The sequence below is a fragment of the Lissotriton helveticus genome, chromosome 4_1 (assembly GCF_964261635.1).
Source record: "Lissotriton helveticus chromosome 4_1, aLisHel1.1, whole genome shotgun sequence".
In the NCBI taxonomy this organism is placed as follows: Eukaryota; Metazoa; Chordata; class Amphibia; order Caudata; family Salamandridae; genus Lissotriton; species Lissotriton helveticus.
This window is the reverse complement of record NC_136063.1, coordinates 145,958,177-145,977,670: the sequence shown is the minus strand read 5'-3', so window position 1 is coordinate 145,977,670 and position 19,494 is coordinate 145,958,177. Positions and strand designations below refer to the sequence as shown.

The following is a 19,494-nucleotide window of genomic DNA, read 5'->3' as shown; positions in this document are numbered from 1 at the left end:
GCCCTCTCTGCGCTTGTGGATGGTCTCTGAAAGAAGCTTGGTATCTGTATTGTCTGGTTCAGGTGAAACCTTGACACCACCTTTGGCATAAAGTGTGGGTCTGTTCTCATCACCACCCTGTGATTGTGTATTTGGATGTAAGGTTCTTGTCACGTTAGTGCTTGCAGCTCGCTTACCCTGCGTAGCGAGTGATTGCCACTAGAAAGGCGGTCTTCATCGTGAGCATTTGTAGTGAGGCCTTATGGATGGGTTCAAAAGGCGCCTTCATACGCTCAGTTAGGACTAAATTAAGGTTCCATGACGGCATCCTTTTTGGTGGTGCGATCCTTTTAGCCCCTTCCATGAATCTTTTTACAACTTGCGATGTAAAGAAGCTCTTTCCTGTCTCTCCTCTTGTGTAGGCTACTATCGCTGCCAGGTGTACTCTCAGCGAGGTAGAACTTAGGTTTGTTTTTAGCAGGTGTGTTAAATATTTTAGCACCGGTGATTCCTTTGTCATCGTCTTGTGTAGTTTTTCCCTGATGCACCATTGTGTGAATCTTTTCCATTTTGCCACATAGCACCTCCGTGTGGTAGGTCTGCTTGCCTCTCATAGCACCCGCAGTGTGCTCACCGGCAGTTTCAGGTGTGCAAACTCTATGTCTTCAGGAGCCATGCAGCTAGGCAGAGGCTCTCTGGCTCTGAGTGGAGTACCCCTCCGTTTTGCATGGAGAGTAAGTCCTTTCTTTTCCCGAACTTGTGAGGTGGTCCATGCGCCATCTCCACTATTTGCGAGAACCATGACTGCCTGGCCCACTGTAGTGCCACCAGAATCAGCGTCATGTTGCTGGTTCTGCATTTGCGGAGTACCCTGTGTATCAGTGGTATCGGGGGGAAAGCGTAGGCACATTTTTATGACCCGCTTATCCATAAGGCATTCCCCTGGGATTGTTTCCCGGGTTGCCTGGATGCGAAGTCTCGGTATTTTGCCTTCTGGTGTGTTGCAAATAGGTCTATTGTTGGTGTCCACCACTTCTTGAATAGCCTTTGTGTTTCTTGTGCATTTAGCTCCCACTCGTGGGATGCCGATGTCGGTCTGCTGAGCCTGTCTGCCTCCACGTTGTCCTTCCCTGGTAGGTGTATAGGTAGGAGGTCTATTTTGAGTGGGATGGCACATCTCCATATGTCCTGCGCTAGGTTGGATAGTGCGACTGATTGTGTTCCTCCCTGTTTGTTGATGTAGAACATCGTTGTGGTGTTGTCGGTTTGTATCAACACTTAGCCCGTACAGTTGTTTCTGGAAGGCTTTACGGCGAGGAACACCGACGGTCTTTAGTTCCAGGTAGTTGATGTGCTTAATCGCATCTTTTGGGAGTCCACTGGCCCCGCACCTTGATTTGGTTCATGTGTGCTCCCCATCCCTTCTGGGATGCGTCTGTGGTGATGGTCACTGTTGGGTTTTGTGGTGTTAAAGGCTTTCCCTTTGTTATGTTCTCCTTGTTCCACCATGCTATCTCCTCTTGCACTGCGTGCGTTACAACCACCAGATTTTCTCAACTCCCTGTAGCTTGTGACCATTGTTGTTGCAGCCATTCCTGGAATGGTTCCATGTGTAGCCGTATATTGGGGACTAGGTGTATTCAAGACGCCATCATCCCCATGATCTTGCTCGCTGTCCTCACTGTCAGAGCTCGCCCCTTCTGGTACTGACGTGTCTCCTTCAGCAGGATAAGTGTTCTCTTGTCGCTGGGGACACTTTGCTCTGTATGGTGTTCATCTGTGCGCCTAAGAAGATCTTCACTTGTTCTGGTTCCATTGAGGATTTCCCCCAGTGTATTGAGAATCCCAGTTCTGTTAGCGTTTTTGTGACCCGCTGTGCATGTTCTTTGCATTGTTTGTAGGAACTTGCTTTTATTAGCCAGTCGTCGAGGTAGGGGTATACATGGATCCCTTCCCTCCGTAGGTGCGCTGCCACGGCTGCAAGGCACTTGGTGAAGACCCTTGGTAAGGATTTTAGTGAACTGGTAGTGTGCTTTGTCGATGGCATATCTCAGTAGATGTTTGTGCTGCCTGTTCATGGGAATGTGTAGGTAGGCGTCCTTTAGGTCCATGGTCTCCGTCCCTTATCTGAGGAATGACTTCTTGTAGAGATGTCATCTTGAATTTTTGTGTTATGTATTGGTTTAGGAACTGTAGGTCCAGGATGGGTCTTAACGTTCCGTCCACCTTTGGTACGAGGAAGTAGTTCGAGCACAATCCTTTGTTTCTTTCTTTGAATGGTACTGTTTCTATGGTTATTCCATGTAGGAGCTCAGGGGATACAAGGAACAGGTCGTCCCCCTCTCTATGTACTTATAACAACACAGGATCTGTTACTTTCAGTGATGCAGATACCCTTGGTCAACCCCTCCTGTCTCTCCCTTAGGATAGGGCAGTCACCATCTATTCTGGTTGGTATTTCTAGACCAGGTTCTAGAAAGTGGTGAACCTGGTCTAGAAATACCAACCAGAATAGATGGTGACTGCCCTATCCTAAGGGAGAGACAGGAGGGGTTGACCAAGGGTATCTGCATCACTGAAAGTAACAGGTCCCGTGTTGTTATAACTGTTTCTATGGTCTCTTTGCGGAGGAGTTCTTGTGCTTCCTCTATGAGTAGCGCTAGTTCTTTTACTGAGCGTGCTTTTCTTTCTGGTTTCCTGTTTGGCGGTTTCTTTTCCAGCTCTAGGACCTTGCAGTTTCATTTTCCTTTTTGAGTTGGGTGAGTTTCTCATCCACTGGTGCTCCGAAAAGGGTTTCTCCATTGAAGGGGGTGTTCAGAATGTTATTCTGTATTTCCGGCTTGAAGCCTGAGATCCTCAGCCAGGCATGCCTTCTTTCTATGGCCCAGATCATCATGAGCCTGCTGGATGCGGCTGATTTCAGGCATGAGTTTGCTATATTCTTGCCTTCCTCCCCCAGGTGTGATACTCTCTGTTGGTATTGCTCAGGGAGGTGGGTCTGAGTTTATGGGAATGTTGGCCCTTTTTCTGGCTGTTGCAGCAATGATGGAGTCAGCCGTGACGGATCCCTGGATGTAGGGAGGATCCGAAGGGGAGTGTTTGTATTTCTTCTCTGTCCTAGGTGTAACAGACTTGCAGCCTGCTGGTTCTTTAAATGCCTCTCTCCCTTGGTCCAGGACACTTGGTAAAAAAAGGGGGTGGTGATGGACTGAGCATCTGAACCAATCAAACACTCACACCCAGTCAAAAGATCAGGGTTTGATCCATCACCGTTCTTTAGCCCACTCTGCCACCACAGTTCAGACATGGCTATATGCAAATCAGTCTGACCCTGTGCCTCATGGGAACAGTCCAGCCCAAACTGCCAAGTCATGCCTTCCCTGGAACGGAAACAAGCTTCCGAGGACCGGTTTCTGGCATTCCAGCCGTCTTCAGCCCGGCTTGTTTGAATCCAGTGGCAAAGTGAGCAAGGGACTCACGTCTGAGCATACCCTGCCAAACTTATGGCGGCCAAAGCGGTTCAAAAGGGGGTGGTGATGGACTGAGCATCTGAACCAATCAAACACTCACACCCAGTCAAAAGATCTGGGTTTGATCCATCACCGTTACCACCCCCTTTTGTACCGCTTTTGGACGCCATAAGTGTGGCAGGGTATGCTCAGACGTGAGTCCCTTGCTCACTTTGCCACTGGATTCAAGCAAGCCGGGCTGATGACGGCTGTAATGCCAGAAACCGGTCTTCGGAAGCTTGTTTCCGGTCCAGGGAAGGCATGGCTTGGCAGTTCGGGCTGGACTGTTCCCATGAGGCACAGGGTCAGACTGATTTGCATATAGCCATGTCTGAACTGGGGTGGCAGAGTGGGCTAAAGAACGGTATTGGATTAAACCCAGATCTTTTGACTGGGTGTGAGTGTTTGATTGGTTCAGATGCTCCGTCCACCACCACCCCCTTTTGTACCGCTTTTGGCCGCCATAAGTGTGGCAGGGTATGCTCAGACGTGAGTCCCTTGCTCACTTTGCCACTGGATACAAGCAAGCCGGGCTGAAGACGGCTGTAATGCCAGAAACCGGTTCTCGGAAGCTTGTTTCCGGTCCAGGGAAGGCATGGCTTGGCAGTTCGGGCTGGACTGCTCCCATGAGGCACAGGGTCAGACTGATTTGCATATAGCCATGTCTGAACTGGGGTGGCAGAGTGGGCTAAAGAACGGTGATGGATTAAACCCAGATCTTTTGACTGGGTGTGAGTGTTTGATTGGTTCAGATGCTCCGTCCACCACCACCCCCTTTTGTACCGCTTTTGGCCGCCATAAGTGTGGCAGGGTATGCTCAAACGTGAGTCCCTTGCTCACTTTGCCACTGGATACAAGCAAGCCGGGCTGAAGACGGCTGTAATGCCAGAAACCGGTTCTCGGAAGCTTGTTTCCGGTCCAGGGAAGGCATGGCTTGGCAGTTCGGGCTGGACTGCTCCCATGAGGCACAGGGTCAGACTGATTTGCATATAGCCATGTCTGAACTGGGGTGGCAGAGTGGGCTAAAGAACGGTGATGGATTAAACCCAGATCTTTTGACTGGGTGTGAGTGTTTGATTGGTTCAGATGCTCCGTCCATTACCACCCCCTTTTGTACCAGGACACTTGGTAGCATGGGGAGGAATTGACTCCTGGTTTGAGTGGGGAGCAGGGTCTCTAAGAGGAAGCCGGCTTTTGGATTTTCTTCCTCCAGTTTCACTCCATAAGCTGTTGTCGCTTTCCTGATGACCATGTTGTAGATACCAATGTCATCTGGCGGCGAAGGCCTCGAAGGATACGTCTCCACGGCCTCTTCCGGGCTTTTGGCGTTGAGGCCCTGCCAATCCAGGTCCTGCGCTACCGAGGATGCCGAGCTCAAACTTGTGTGCTGGTCTTCCTCGCCTTCATCATAGTATAGGCCCTGTTCCTCTTGGTGTTCTGAGTGCTCTGTAGTTTTCGGCGGCTCTTCGTCCTCGAACTCAACGATCGTTGTCGCCGGCTCCGACGGGATGGTGAACCTCTTCATCCGCTCGTCTAATTCTCTTTTCCTTTGCAGGATGTTATTCATTTCAGCCTCGAGCCTTCTCTTTTTCCTTTCCATCTCGGCAGCCTGTTCAGTGTCGAACGATCTCTTCGACGTCGAAGTCGCCTTCGGTTTCTTTTCTTTCGGTGTCGAGCGTGCCTTTTCGGGGACATGCTTCGACGACATAGGTTTTTCCTGTGTTTTTGCCATCTGGGAGTCCTTTTCGAAGGATCCGCTGGGCTGTTTGTCCCTGGATGCACCTGCGGCTGTGCTCCTTTCGTGGACTTAGACTCTGTTTTTTGAGAGTCTGACTCAAGCTTTCGAGAGTCTGTCGGGGTTTTAGGGGTCGACGTCTCTCCTACCTCTTTTGATGTTTTCTTATCGGTCTTTACGACCGTGTAGTCATCTGCTTCATCGGCGATGTTGTCCTCTTCCTCACTGGAGAGGCCCAAGTCCCGAAGCGACGGAGGTTGACCATGGCCTTGCATGCTGTAGTTGACTCTCCTCTGCCTCTCTCTCACCCGGAGAGTCTTCGGGGTGAAGACGGAGCAGGCGTTAAATGTAAATGTAAATGTATTTCGATTTATATAGCGCACGAATCACCCAGGGGTCTCAAGGCGCTTGCTTAGGGAACCCGTCCTGGTATTCCCCTGTGAGATACCCCGGCAGGGTAACCACAAGGTGAAAGCCGGGCATCCCGCCGCGAGGTGCCGTAGTGGAGATTAAGCAAGCTATTGCCCAGAGTCGCAGAGTGTGACCCCGTGAGTCGAGTAGGCACCGGAGCGAGAATTGTCGAGTCCGTGGAATTTTTGAGCCCGAGACCCGCCGAGGCATCGAACCCTGGTCCACGGCTGATCTCAGCTTCTGGGTCTGCCGCCTCTAACCACTGAGCCACGCTTCTCCAGGCGTTGCAATTCTTGCTCTTGTGGTCGACCGGCAGGCAGAGGTTGCAAACCGGGTGCTGGTCCTTCTGCACGTATTTGTGGTGGCAATTGCGGCAGAATTTGAACAGGGTCTTGCCCATTCCTGCGCTCAGGGGGCCCCCTGTGCGCTTATTCCCTGTTGGACGTCGAAGTCTTCGATGTTCCCCTCCTTCTTTATCATCCCGCTCAATGGTCTTGTTTCTGGATGCATTCTCCAAACTTTTCGGTAGATTTCAGTCTTTTCCTCCTTCTTTTCTCCAAAAACTCTGGAACCTCTCGGTGACGATCCAGACCCAACGGCGGAAAAAAGAATCTGAAGATGGCGCCCAAAGGTGGGAGCTTCCGCAGGAAGTGTGCCGACATCACAGGAAGGACACCAAAAGATGGGACGTCGATGCCCACCAGGGCTACGAGAAAAAAAAAAAAAAGGGACTACGATTCCAGACCCAACCTCTAAACTGCGGAATAATGCACAGCATAGTGAATCTAGAAAGATTCACGCTGCAAAACTGATTTCCCACAGTAGAAATATGCTCTGTTGTGTGGGGTGTTTGGCAGGGCAAACAAAGTACAGGGAACATTATTGTTTAACAATTTTAAAGGACTATCTTTTGGATGCAATGAATTGCCATCCTGGGACGAAATGGTTAGTATGCACCTAGTAAGTGGAGAGGTGTGGCGCCGCGGCCAGGGCGACTGACGCTGGAATCTGGGGACCGCGGTTCGATCCCCGGCTCCGGCGGCAGGGTAGCCCAGCACCATGTGACTCTGGGCAATAGCTCGCTTAATCTTCCCGACGGCCCCCAGCGCCTAGAGACCCTTACGGGTGATTGTGCGCTTTACAAATGTGGACTTTTAAGTGAGCAGGCATCAATAAGGGCAAACTAAAGTGGTTTGGTGGCTGCTTCAGCAGAGGATGAGGATTGAGAGGACTGAAGCCCTTCTGGCCCATGTGCTGCCTTCCACGACCACATCCACGGCTAGAGTAACTGCTGTACCGGTCAGGATGGTTGTCTTTACATATGTATACCGAACTCTCTGGAATAGCCTCTGAGCTTTTTCAATTGGTTTGAAAACTACTTGACAGGGGTCAACAGACCCAAGCAGTGCACCGTGCCTCCACTTTCTTTAACGATTCAAAAAGGGGGTGGTGATGGACAGAGTATCTGAGTTAATCAGAACACTCCTACCCAGTCAACAGATCAGGGCTTGATCCATCACCGTTTTTTAGCTCACTGCACCATCCGAGTTCAGAACCTGGCTATATGCAAATTAGTCTGTCCCAGGCCCAGTGCATCATAGGAACAGGGCAGACCAAACTACCAAGCCAATTCTCTACTGGAAAGGAAACAAGCTTCCGGGGACGGGTTTCTGGCATTACAGCCGTCTTCGGCCCGGCTTGCTTGAATCCTGATGGTTTTCTGAATCGTTTTTGGCCACTATAGGTGTGGCAGGGTATACTCAGACATGAGTCCCTTGCTCACTGCTCCATCAGGATTCAAGCAAGCCAGGCCGACGACGGCTGAAATGCCAGAAACCGGTCCCCGGAAGCTTGTCTCCTTTCTGGTGAAGAATTGGCTTGGTAGTTTGGTCTGCCCTGTTCCCATGATGCACTGGGCCAGGGACAGACTAATTTGCATATAGCCAGGTTCTGAGCTGGGATGGGGCAGTGAGCTAAATAACGGTGATGGATCAAGCCCTGATCTTTGGACTGGGTAAGAGTGGTCTGCTTAATTCAGCCACTCTGTTCATCACCACCCACTTTTCTGAATCGTTTTTGGCCACTATAGGTGTGGCAGGGTATACTCAGACATGAGTCCCTTGCTCACTGCTCCATCAGGATTCAAGCAAGCCGGGCCGATGACGGCTGAAATGCCAGAAACCGGTCCCCGGAAGCTTGTCTCCTTTCTGGTGAAGAATTGGCTTGGTAGTTTGGTCTGCCCTGTTCCCATGATGCACTGGGCCAGGGACAGACTAATTTGCATATAGCCAGGTTCTGAGCTGGGATGGGGCAGTGAGCTACATAACGGTGATGGATCAAGCCCTGATCTTTGGACTGGGTAAGAGTGGTCTGCTTAATTCAGACACTCTGTTCATCACCACCCCCTTTTTTGAATCCACTTTCTTTAAAGCACTTTAGCGCAGATCTGCAGTCTCACCAGAAAGACGTCATTATCGAAAGGCATATCCTTGCAAGAGGTCCTTACTTCACTGGAAAATCCTGTGGGCCGCATCCATACGTGTGAAGGAAGTACAACACTGGTGCAAGTGCCCTAACTAGGATACTAACGTTATTGGATTAGTTTCCTTTATTACCAATGTCCCCAAATATTCGAAGTCATTAAATGTGTTTCCTCAGATCATTTACGCCGGTCTTCTGAATGCAAGTTATTTAACCAAAAATGGGATTGAAATTCATGTACATATGATTGACAAATTTATCGTTGACAAATATGACAATAACCTGATTTATTGTACATAAATGTGCTCTGTAACACCTATGGACAAGACGTTGCTTTAGCTCTTCTTGACTCATTTCAGATTTAGCATGTGGACAGAACAATAGTAAAGGAGGGTACTCTGGCATTTCAGTTATTTCACCACTTGCTCTTTCCTGCCTCTTACCTCCTTCCAATAGGTCAGTTTATTAGAGCTGATAATTAGATCTCTTCAGCCACCAAATATTGTGTGGTGCTTTGAATATTAACTGATTGCCTTCCCTATTCAGCAGTCTGGAAACTGTATTGTTTTTTTTTTTTTTTTTAGAAATTCTCATTTGCCAAAATGTATAAACAGCACAGCTGTCTGCTGGTCTGAACACTATGTTATCAGCTTTCACTAAGTCTTCACCCATGTAGCTTCTTTGGAAAGAGGTCAAATTGATTGCTACAAAATAAACTAAGCTACGATAATCTCATCTAAATTAAAAAAAATTGTGTCTCAATTCTTAATTTTTTTAAAGAAACAAATAATGATCAAGAATCAAATACCATCATATAGAAATAAAGTACTAAGGATACATAAAAGTATAAGCAAAACAGTAATGGGAAAGGAATAAAGTAAATTTTTTTCCCAAAAGAACCACATTCACATGCATAGGTGATTGATCGTCTCATCAAATAACCAAATGCAACAAAACAAAGAAGCTTATGTAAACATTACACATTAAATAAGCATAGGCTCAACAATAATACGTTTATATTTTAAGACGGGGTCGGCGTCAACCTAAACAAGCATTGGCACAGCAAATAGGTATCCCCTTTGGGACCTTATAAGTGTTTAGTTATACAGCACAATATCCTTGGTGCAACAACTTTAACTGTTGCATGGCTAAACACTTATAAGGTCCCAATGGCGAGACCTATTGGATATGCCAATGCTTGTTCTGTTCTCCCTTCACTCGCTCGCTCTCTCTCTGTTTTCCCTTTTATCTCTGACATAAAATGAGGGAGGGATGGAGAGAGCCACCGGTCATCTTCTGTACTTGGTTTCACCCCAGACACCCCTTGTGACCGGACTCAGTCTGAGGGTATAAATAAAGGAGTCTGGGTTGCACGTGGCCACTGGCTGAAGTAAGACAAATGTGTCTTGCGTGAGCTTATTTTGTGCTGCGTAGAATAGGCCTTGCCTACTATAATTTGTATATTTTTACCCAGACTTATTTATCCTGCAAGCAATTCAAAAGAAGAAACTGCTGTGGTCCAGCAACTGTGTCCCGAGGCTGTGGTTAATGTTACACATGCCTGCAATTCCAAGTTCTTCTTAGAGTTTCTCGTTGCTCAAATGGGAGTAATTTATGATATTTGTTTCCCTTGTCTTCATTCCTTGATTTTACTCAGGAGTGTCAGTCCAGTCATAGTGGATTTGGCATAAGGGCCAGAGCTGCCGAATTTGGAGCTGGGGAACCAGGTTCTCGTAACATAACTGGTGGTCATGTAAAGCGTTCCAATAACTTAAGATCGAGTTTGCGCTATATAAAACTGCAACAACAACAATTCACTAATAATTACACAGAAAGTTATGAAAACGTCACACATGGCAATCTGAAACCTTTGCAGCTATGAATTTAACCTCAGCTGCTAGTAACTAGAGGTTGCAGTAAATGGAAGGCAGTTAAAATTAACAAAAGTTTGGCTCAGAAAATTGGAAGTCTCCCACTTGGATTGGAAATGTTGGTAATAATGCCAAAATTGTTAACAAGGGGCAGAGGTATGCCATACTTCCATAGAGAGGATGTGGCTTTAGGGCTAGATGGATGACTTTGTAGATAGGAAGCCAGGTTCGAGTCTGGCGAAAGGTTGAAACATCCAGTGATCCTGGGCAAATCACGTAATCTCCCCGTGCTTCAAAAAATGTGTGCGTCGTCTGTCTGTAATGCAACTGGCGCTCCAGCTCCCTGTTTTTTCGGGTCGAGTTTGTGCTGTAAACAACTGCAAATGGTAAATAATTACAGTTGTTCGTCTGCACGCTCACGTTACACTGCAAGCCGCCATCATTTATCGGGCAACTCTTCATACCAAAAGAGCAGAACGGGTGTTTGATTACGAGCGCACATCTTTGAGGTGGCAGAATCGGATTCGCAAGCAGCGTAAATGGGATGACGCTTATTGGCGAAGGGGGTGATGTGCTTACAGTTCGCAGAAGTAAGAAAAACGGCAAGCAAGAAAAACGGCAAACACGTGAGTGGTGTGCGCGCAGCAGCTGGCAGCTGTGCGCGCTCACGCGAAGGCAAGCATTAGGCCAGCAAAAGCCGGTGGGTAGCACTTTGAAAACCCACTTACTAAAAGTCGAGCTGCTCTAGGCTCGACCTAAAAAGGGCCCCACATATGATCAAATTGATGTAAATGGTCGTTCAATTTATAAAAATCAAAGCTATCGTCAGGACCTGAGGCGAGGATTTTGCCTTCTTTCTTAACTTTATTTTCAATAGCAGCCATTATTTAAAACGTAATCATCAACGACGTTTCCCAGGAACACTTGTGACAGAAATAGAAAAAACGTACAATGGGGAAACAGTCCCACAACATCCAATCAGGGGGCATAGTGTCTAAAATTAGTCCCTCTTCACTGGCCCTTCTGCCTCGGTTTGCTGCTCTATTGCCAAGATACGTGCTTCTGGGTTTTTTCCTTTGTAGATTTGTTGTGTTCTGCTTACTGTAGGATTATCTGTATGTTGTACTCTCTTGGCATTTGCATCGCTTATACTCCCTGAAGCGGCTTTGCCGCATTACTGTACAGTTTGTTTTCTTAAACTGTTGGTGTTTTTCCCTTTGACCACAGGATCGCTCTGCGCTCCTATGCAGTCGTGACTGGTGCCCCTCCTGTGGTTGCGACCTCCCGCCACTAGAGGGCGCTGGGGGCACTTCGGGAACAGCGCGCAAGTTGAATTTCCTCACAGAGGAGATCTGACTGCGAGCCATAGGTCCAGAGCCTTGCCGCCTGAAGAAGACACCCCAGCAGGGGTCTGTACAGCCGATCAGGCCACTCCCCATACAATTAAAGGTAAATCGCCCTGATTCTGAGTGACGATCTGCTGTAGAGTTAGCGCTCGGCAGCAGAGTCAGTATACACGTTTGTTTATGCCCAAAAAGGGTCAGTATCATTTTCAAGCCCCTGGGCCTGTCGGGACACACGCCCAGGCCGGCCTCTCCCTAATATTGTGCACCAGGGTTAAGTGTCTCAGCAATTAAATCCAAATAAAAGCGAGGTGCTCGCAACTAAATATTGTGGCAAACACCCAGCCCCCACTTACAGAACCGCAAATTGTGCTCACTCGGGACACCCACACCACCTTACTGAGTAATGGATTTTGAGGAGGATCCCCAAGGGTGGAGGAGCCCCTGGCAGCCCTCCCATGGGATGATGTCTTCTACGATGCGGTAGACACAAATACTTACAGGGCAGTGTCAGAAGCCATGACCGCCTTAGAAGAGCAATTGACTCGCCAGTTGGCCCAAGCTTGCGCAAAGATATGTAAATGTAAATGTAGTATACTTGTAAAGCGCACAGCTGCCCCAGCAACGGGGCGTCCCGGCGCTGTATAACTCTGGGGAACCCGTCCTGGCTTTCCCTGTGGGATGGTCCCTTGCTGGGAGTCCCCAAGGTGGAGCCAGGCATCCCCGGAATTGGTGGGCCCGTTGTGGAGATTAGGCAAGCTAATGCCCAGAGTTGCCGAGTGGAACCCCTGATTAGAGTAAGCACCAAAGCGAGAATTATCGAGTCCGCTGACCAAGGTCCACAACCCTGCCGCGTCGGGAATTGAACCCTGGTCCCGGGCTGACTTCTGCTCTCAGGCCTGCCGCCTCTAACCAGTGAGCCACACTACTCCACTTCCATATCCAGTTCCGTCACACCTCCTATCCCCTCCTTCTGAGACCCCAGGGTTTCCACCTCTGTGGAACAAGATCCAATTACAGCCAAGCGTCCACACGTGATCGAAGTGGATCTGGATGCCTTTGACAGGTTAAAACAAGCGTTACTCTCCAGTCAGCCTCCCTTGCCAGCCGGGGAGGATGGGACTCCAACTCCTGATGCTTCTGCACCAATCCACCCGGAGATGCAGACAAACCCGGCCCTTCTTGGCCATGGCTTCCTCTCTGCCCCTCCCAAGCCACCCAGGGCACTCAGAGTACTCCCTCGGATATACCCGACCCTGATGAGATAATCCAGTTGGTGTATGCAACGGAGTCTTAATCGCGTGGATGCAGATGTAGTGCACATTCTTAATTTTCTAGCTCACTTGGACTCTAGTGGTTTAGCTTGCAGATCGGTTAAAACCTTTCGGTCAGCCATTTCAGCTGGTCACGTTCCGCTCGATGTGGCGTTTGTGATGCACCCTCTCGTGTGACGTTTGCTGGGGGGAATCAGACTCTCACTTCCACTAGAGCCCTGTTACTCAGCTCTTTGGGGTCTGAACCAGGTCCTTAACCTGTTCCTCTCCTGGCAACTTAAACATTTTTTTTCGAGGAAGGAACTGTTCACTAAGCTAGGTGTGCTGCTCGGTCTCATCTCTTGCTGTTGCGTTTCGGACGTGAGAGCACGAGACATCACAGGCAGGATTTTTTCTCCCAACAGAGTAACGTTCACACTCGACAGATGAACCAAGTGGCGTACAAGAGTTATAACTTATCTGGAATTTCCGGAATCCCTGAAGCTGTACGTTGTACAATGCCTGAAGGCATATGATGAAGTCACTGAGGAGTTGCGTCCCACTGGGGAGCGGCAGCTACTCATTACCCTGCGTAAGTCATTTAAGGCGGTTTCCTCCCCGACTATTGCTAGATGGGTAATGCAGGGATTGAACTTTGGATTTTTTGGACCACTCAGCACGTGGTGCAATGGACTCTAAAGCCTTTGGCTTGGGTGCCCGTGTAGAGGAAATCTCAACGCAGCAGACTGGTCTTCAGACTCTACCTTTAAGAGGTTTCAGTTCAAGCCAGAGCTGGATATGGGTCACCTCGTGGTGAGCAAGCTTTAAACAAGCATAATCCCCGCCTCCGGTCCCGACATAGAATGAAAAATGTCATAGCTATCGTAACGGAAGGTTTCAATTCTATTAAGGACTCGGAGGCGGGATTATCCCACCCTATGGTTTTCTTATGAAGATTTCCCCCTCCCCATAAAGACTAAGTAATACAGCTTGAGATCTGGTATGGTCTTGATTTACATGACTGAATATCCTGCACAAGGACTACTTACACTGCTTTTCTGCCGCAGTTGATAGTGGTTACATTGCTAAGTGGTGCCAATTTTCCTTTGTCATTGTAGAAACTGACACAAATAAACAGGATTCGTGAAGGTGATCCAACGGCTGACTATGCACAAAGAACGAGGGAGAAGTGCCAGTGAAGAGGGACTATGTTTGGACACTATGCCCCCTGACTGGATGTTGTGGGACTGTTTCCCCATTGGACGTTTTTTCTAATTCTTTCCCAAGTGTTCATGGGAAATGTAGTTTGAGCCCAACACCAGATGGCGATCTATTCATAAATGTACCATCTTCAGCCCATATGCCTCGAACATGTAGTTTATGTTTACGTTTTAAATAATGGCTGCTATTGAAAATAAAGTGAAGAAAGAAGGCATAATTCTCACCTCGGAGTCCTTAATGGAATTGATACTTTCTGTTACAATAGCTAGGAAATTTTTAATTTCCTAGTTTCTCACATTGGAGCGGACATACATATATTAAATAGTATTTAGAACAATACTGATCCTTGATGCAACAAGCGAAACACTCTTGCTTCTAATGGCCCTAAATCACCTCAAAAGTTAATTGGTTTAAATGGTTTTAAACCATAGCAATGAACTGTCTAACCCCTTGACCACAGGTGTTATGTTTTTGAAAAAATATTTTAGCAAAACAGGTTGCTCAAAGCTACATAATGTCCAAACACAAAAAATATGGAACACGCACATCAGCATTGATCAAGTTGTAAATATGCTTGAAAATCAACATTTAAAGGATCTAAACGTTCTCAGGTATTCAAAAAGAATACAATTCCATTCACTCTTCCATTAATCCAGACAGGGAAAAATAGTAATTGGTTAGTTAAATGAGCAATTCAGGCAGTGTATGGACAGAGCTATGTGGGTGGATTTTGTTAGCTTATTGCATCGGAATTCTGTCCCTAGAAGAGATATGTATGCTAACTACTTGTAAGACGGACTATATTTTAAAACATGCACCAACATATGCAATATATAATGTGCAAAGATATGCAGAGCATCCCTGAATCACTGTCCAGGCGCACCAAGAGTAATGCTAAGTCCAGGTTAAGTATGTAATCCAGCTCTATTGACAATTACGCAAAACAAATGTAGGAGCTGTGAAACGAAGGGTCCCAAACTTTTTAGCACTAGTCCAAATGAAAAAGATTGTAAGAAAGGAGTTCCATGTCCCGCCAGAAGTGCAACGGACTACAGATTTTTAACTAAAAAACTAAATCCTTTTATGTAATGCTCCTAGACAGTAACACTATTAGCGGAGGACAAAGCAGTAGTTTGACAGATTTACATGTCTTATTTTCAGTGAATTACTACTATATCGAGTTAATCGCCCTTGCAAAAGAAATAATCCTGGTACAATAAAGCTTTTTTACCCACTGAAGCAGCCACTGGTTATATAAAAATCCCCGTTTCCATCAGAAGATTCAGCATAAATACCAGAGACCGATACATTGGATCAAAACAAATGCCTAGTAGCTACATTAACCATCTCAGGAACATTCCAAATGAAAGGGAGACAGCTATGCCCCGATTTAGTCAATGTAATACTAATTTTTACAACATCCATTAAAGTGACATTAAATCTAGGCTCTTACCTGAGCTGTGATTTTGGCTGTTGCAGCTGCAGCTGCCACTGCTGCTGCTGGGGGCAAACCTCCAGGCGTGGTAGGCGTCAGAAGAGGCATGGGAGGAGTGACTGCCTTGCCAACACGTAGATACTGGCCTCCTAAGTCAAAGAGGTTCATCGACGACACCGCATCCTGGGAAGACTGGCCCTTTTCATATTCTGAAAGACAGATTTACTGAGAAATCAAGAACTGATGTGCTGTATGTTAGCTTTGCTTGAGCCAATATCCATTATGACATATCAATCTGTTTCGTCCCAATTCTACTGCTGTTGATGTTAGTCTTAGTTTATTGGTAGTTAGGAAGTTTGAAGGCTTTTTTTTTCCTTTTCCTCTTTTTAAAACAAAAAGAAACAAAAAAACAGGACCTCCCTTCCGCTATGTTACGAATCAAATTCAAGAAAGCCTCCTCCTTCATCTAGGGCCAATGCATCAACGTGAATCTCTTGTCATGTAAACCACTTGGCATGGTAACAAGTCAAGTGAACAGATCAGCCGATCCAAGCCTTTAGTGTTACCCACACAGCCTGTCACAGGAGCAGGTTCATATTATCATCAGAGCCATATTTACACTTTGCTGAACACTTTGCATGATAAAGGCAGACATGTCAAAGAGAAGCGCATCCCAGAGCAGGGTGCTTGAGAGTGTAGCGTTGATTCTTACAATCCAAGTATACAAAACAGCTCTTGAATACCATTTTCATTAATCAAATTAACTCGCTGGCATGAGTAAGGAATTCAAAACTAAACCACCTTCTTCAGAAACATTAGTGAGATGACAAAGGTAGAAAAATATGGAATTAACACACAAGTCAATTAGCAAAAGTTGTCTGACCAACTAGGACTAAAGAGGCACAGCCACAATTGCAGAACTATAGCTTGCGCTTGTAGGCATTGAAGGTATACAACCAAACAACTCATCCAAAAGACATAAGAATATGTCATAATAACTGGAACCATTCAAAGCATAAACAGACTTCAAATGTAAGGCCAACAAAAACATATTTTACATGCAGAAGACACCAACTTAGCAAGGCACTTCGCAGCAGTCCTCCCAGTAGTGAACAGCAACAGAATCAAGAGATGACAAATTAATCTGCCATACAGACAATGCTCAACAATGTGACCATAATGATCCAGTCATGGCATATCCCAAAGAAGCAGAACAAAACCGAAAGACAATTCAAAAAGGGCATCATGCAAGCAAAGTGAAGCATATTTTTAGGGACAGGGGATATATTAGGAACTGTCCTCTCAGGGACCGATAATACCCAATGGCCTGGACATGGCAGTGGTCACAACTTCCGCTGAGAACATCAATGAGCACAGGAAAACACTGACCTATTGTTAAACTGGTATTAACTCTTAAGTCATTAAGCATTGCGCATTCCTGACTTACTGATCAAGAACAGAACCAAACAAACACTGATATGATTGATAACCAACGCCTTGATATTCTCTTCAAGATGAAGGCACGGACATGTGACTTGCCGGCTCTCACAATTACCCTTCTTGTTTCTATAACAAACGTGATGACTTTCCTGAACACACTGAATAGCATTACAGACAATAGATCAAATACAGCAGACTTATAGGCGACATTTAAAGCCTGAAATGCATAATGCTCTCCAAGACAACCATCTATTCTCCAATGCTACTGCAGAGGCAGCATGCTCAGACAAAGACTTTAAAACAGATGAAAGAAAGTTACTTATCATGGAATATTTCAACCTGCTTGTAGGAGACTATGAAAAAATACAGCCTGGAACACCAAGTCAAATGGCAACGATTCACCTGCACTGCAATCCATTTCAAAAGCACATTCTCCCAAACACACGTACCACCACCAATCCTACCTCCTGTGGAGAAGCGTGGCTCAGTGGTTAGAGGCGGCAGACCCGGATGCTGAGATTGGCCGTGGACCAGGGTTCGATTCCCCGCCTTGGCGGGTCTCGGGCTCAAAAATTCCACGGACTCGACAATTCTCGCTCCGGTGCCTACTCGACTCACGGGGTCACACTCTGCGACTCTGGGCAATAGCTTGCTTAATCTCCACTACGGCCCCTCGCGGCGGGATTCCTGGCTTTCACCTTGTGGATACCCTGCCGGGGTTTCTCACAGGGGAATACCAGGACGGGTTCCCTAAGCAAGCGCCTTGATACCTTCGGGTGATACGTGCGCTATATAAGTCGCAATACATTTACATTTACATTTACCATACGTTCCAACCTCTTCAATGATCAAACAAGCCATGGCATAGCCAATAGGTCCCACCTTTGTGACATAAGTGTTTAGCCAGAGCTATTGGCGTTGCCAATGTTTTTATGCTATGTTGTAGAGCAGTGACTGCTGTGTAGTAGGTTTAACAGTTACAATAAAATAGTTTTCTAAGCATTTTTCTTAACATATCCAACCAAGAAGACTTTAAGTACAACTGAAGGACTGTATTAACAAGCATTTACAATGCAATAGGTCTCGCAGTGACACTGTTGAAAGCTATTAGCAGTGTAAATTACATTGCTTTTTATATTGTTTTTCTTTTCTAAAAAGTATACAGTATATATTATTAATTATGCACCATTAGACTGGAGATTAATTAGTGAGAAAAAAAGAAAAAGCAACAGGACATCTCATTTATATCACACTGATAAAACAAACTGGATTACATGCATTTGTGATTGTTTCACTTATTTGAGAGGGGTCAGTGTTTTATTGACGAATTACGTGAAAGTGACACTGCGTATAAATTGCTTAATTATTAGGTGGGTTTGCTTAGAATCTTTTAATTAAAACAGCTTAAATTAGTATAGTCGTAGCTTGTGAGAAGAAATATCTGGAAGACAGATATTAGCTTTTGTGAATTATGTGGTATTTTATGAGAATTCTATTTTTCCTGCAACGCAAAGAAAGCTTAGTCAAAACATAACATGTCCCTTTAAATGCATTGGACAGTTTACACATTTGAGAGGGTCATAGTAGGACACAGGTTATTAATTTGTCTATGTATGCGTTGCCCACATGTACAGAGGGAATTTGCACATTCAGGACATTTTTGACTATCAACAATGGTAATGAAAGGGCAAAATGAATACTTGACAGATGATAGTAGTGTCCTCATATAATCATGTCCAGCCCCCAGCTCCACCCCCTTGCCCCACAATCTAAGTAAATTTGAGTGGTACCTGCACTAATTTTTCCCATTTAAACGCTGGACGCAGGGCTTTAGGTGGGACGAGTCTTGAGCTGCTGCCTAAAAAGCAGGCGCTGAGACAGGTCGCTATTGGCCACTCCATTTTGCCCTCACCGTTAGGACTAAAAAAATTTATGTTAACCCTGCAGCACTGCCACCCTTCACTGCCTGTGATGCAACTTCACAGAGACTTGTTGTAGTTCTGTCACTGTCTCACCATTTCAGAACTGAAGCATTTTCAATGCGCTATGCTACGAAGTCATGGCAGTTGCTTGTTTATGTTATGCAACTAACAACCATTGACAATACCAATAGTACTGGAGTGTTGTAAGTGTAATGTTACTTGCTGTATTATATATCTAGATGTAATGACAGAAGTAGCAAAATACCAGTCGGGCGTCACACTATGCTAAGCAAAGATTTTCAGTGCTTTTAAGCCACGCCCTTAATTACATATCTCATGTCCCTATGAGAGGTCCAACAGTTTTTTCATCCTACTTAAAGCCCCGACTGCAAAGTCTATTGATGCTCTCGACTGTACTCTCTTCCCAGCAGACTCAGTGAAGTCACTGGGTATCACTCTAGACCCCAACCTGGATATGATCAAACACATCAAGAACACCGCAAGAGGTGCCTTTTTCAACTTAAGGCTACTGAGCAAAATCAAACCCTTCATTCCACCAACTGACCTTAAGCAAGTCACGCAATCCCTCGTTCTATCCAGACTAGACTATGGGATCGCTACCCTCACCGGCACGGCTAAACTTCACCTTGCTCCTCTCAGAACAACCCTAAATGCAGCAGCCAGAATGGTGAAGGGAGTAAAGAAATACGAAGCCATCACCCCAGCTCTAAAAGAGCTTAAGTGGCTCCCAATAGAAATGCGGGCCAATTTCAGAACTGCTTGCCTCACACACAAAGCTCTGCACACTGGCAAACCCACCTATCTAGCTGCCAAACTCAAAAAAGCGTGACAGACAAGAAACCTCAGAAGCACCAACTCTCTGCTACTCATCCC

At 46.3% G+C, this 19,494-nt stretch overlaps 1 protein-coding gene across 6 annotated transcripts in view; it reads right to left on the bottom strand.

Annotated features, from left to right (window-relative positions):
- Nucleotides 1–19,494, bottom strand: part of PUF60 (poly(U) binding splicing factor 60) — a 270,749-nt gene that overhangs the window by 38,815 nt on the left and 212,440 nt on the right. For all 6 annotated transcript variants that reach the window (XM_078686583.1, XM_078686581.1, XM_078686586.1 and 3 more), the window contains one exon: nt 15,257–15,447. In XM_078686583.1, the coding sequence (XP_078542709.1) occupies nt 15,257–15,447 (191 nt within the window). The remainder of the gene's footprint in view (nt 1–15,256; nt 15,448–19,494) is intronic.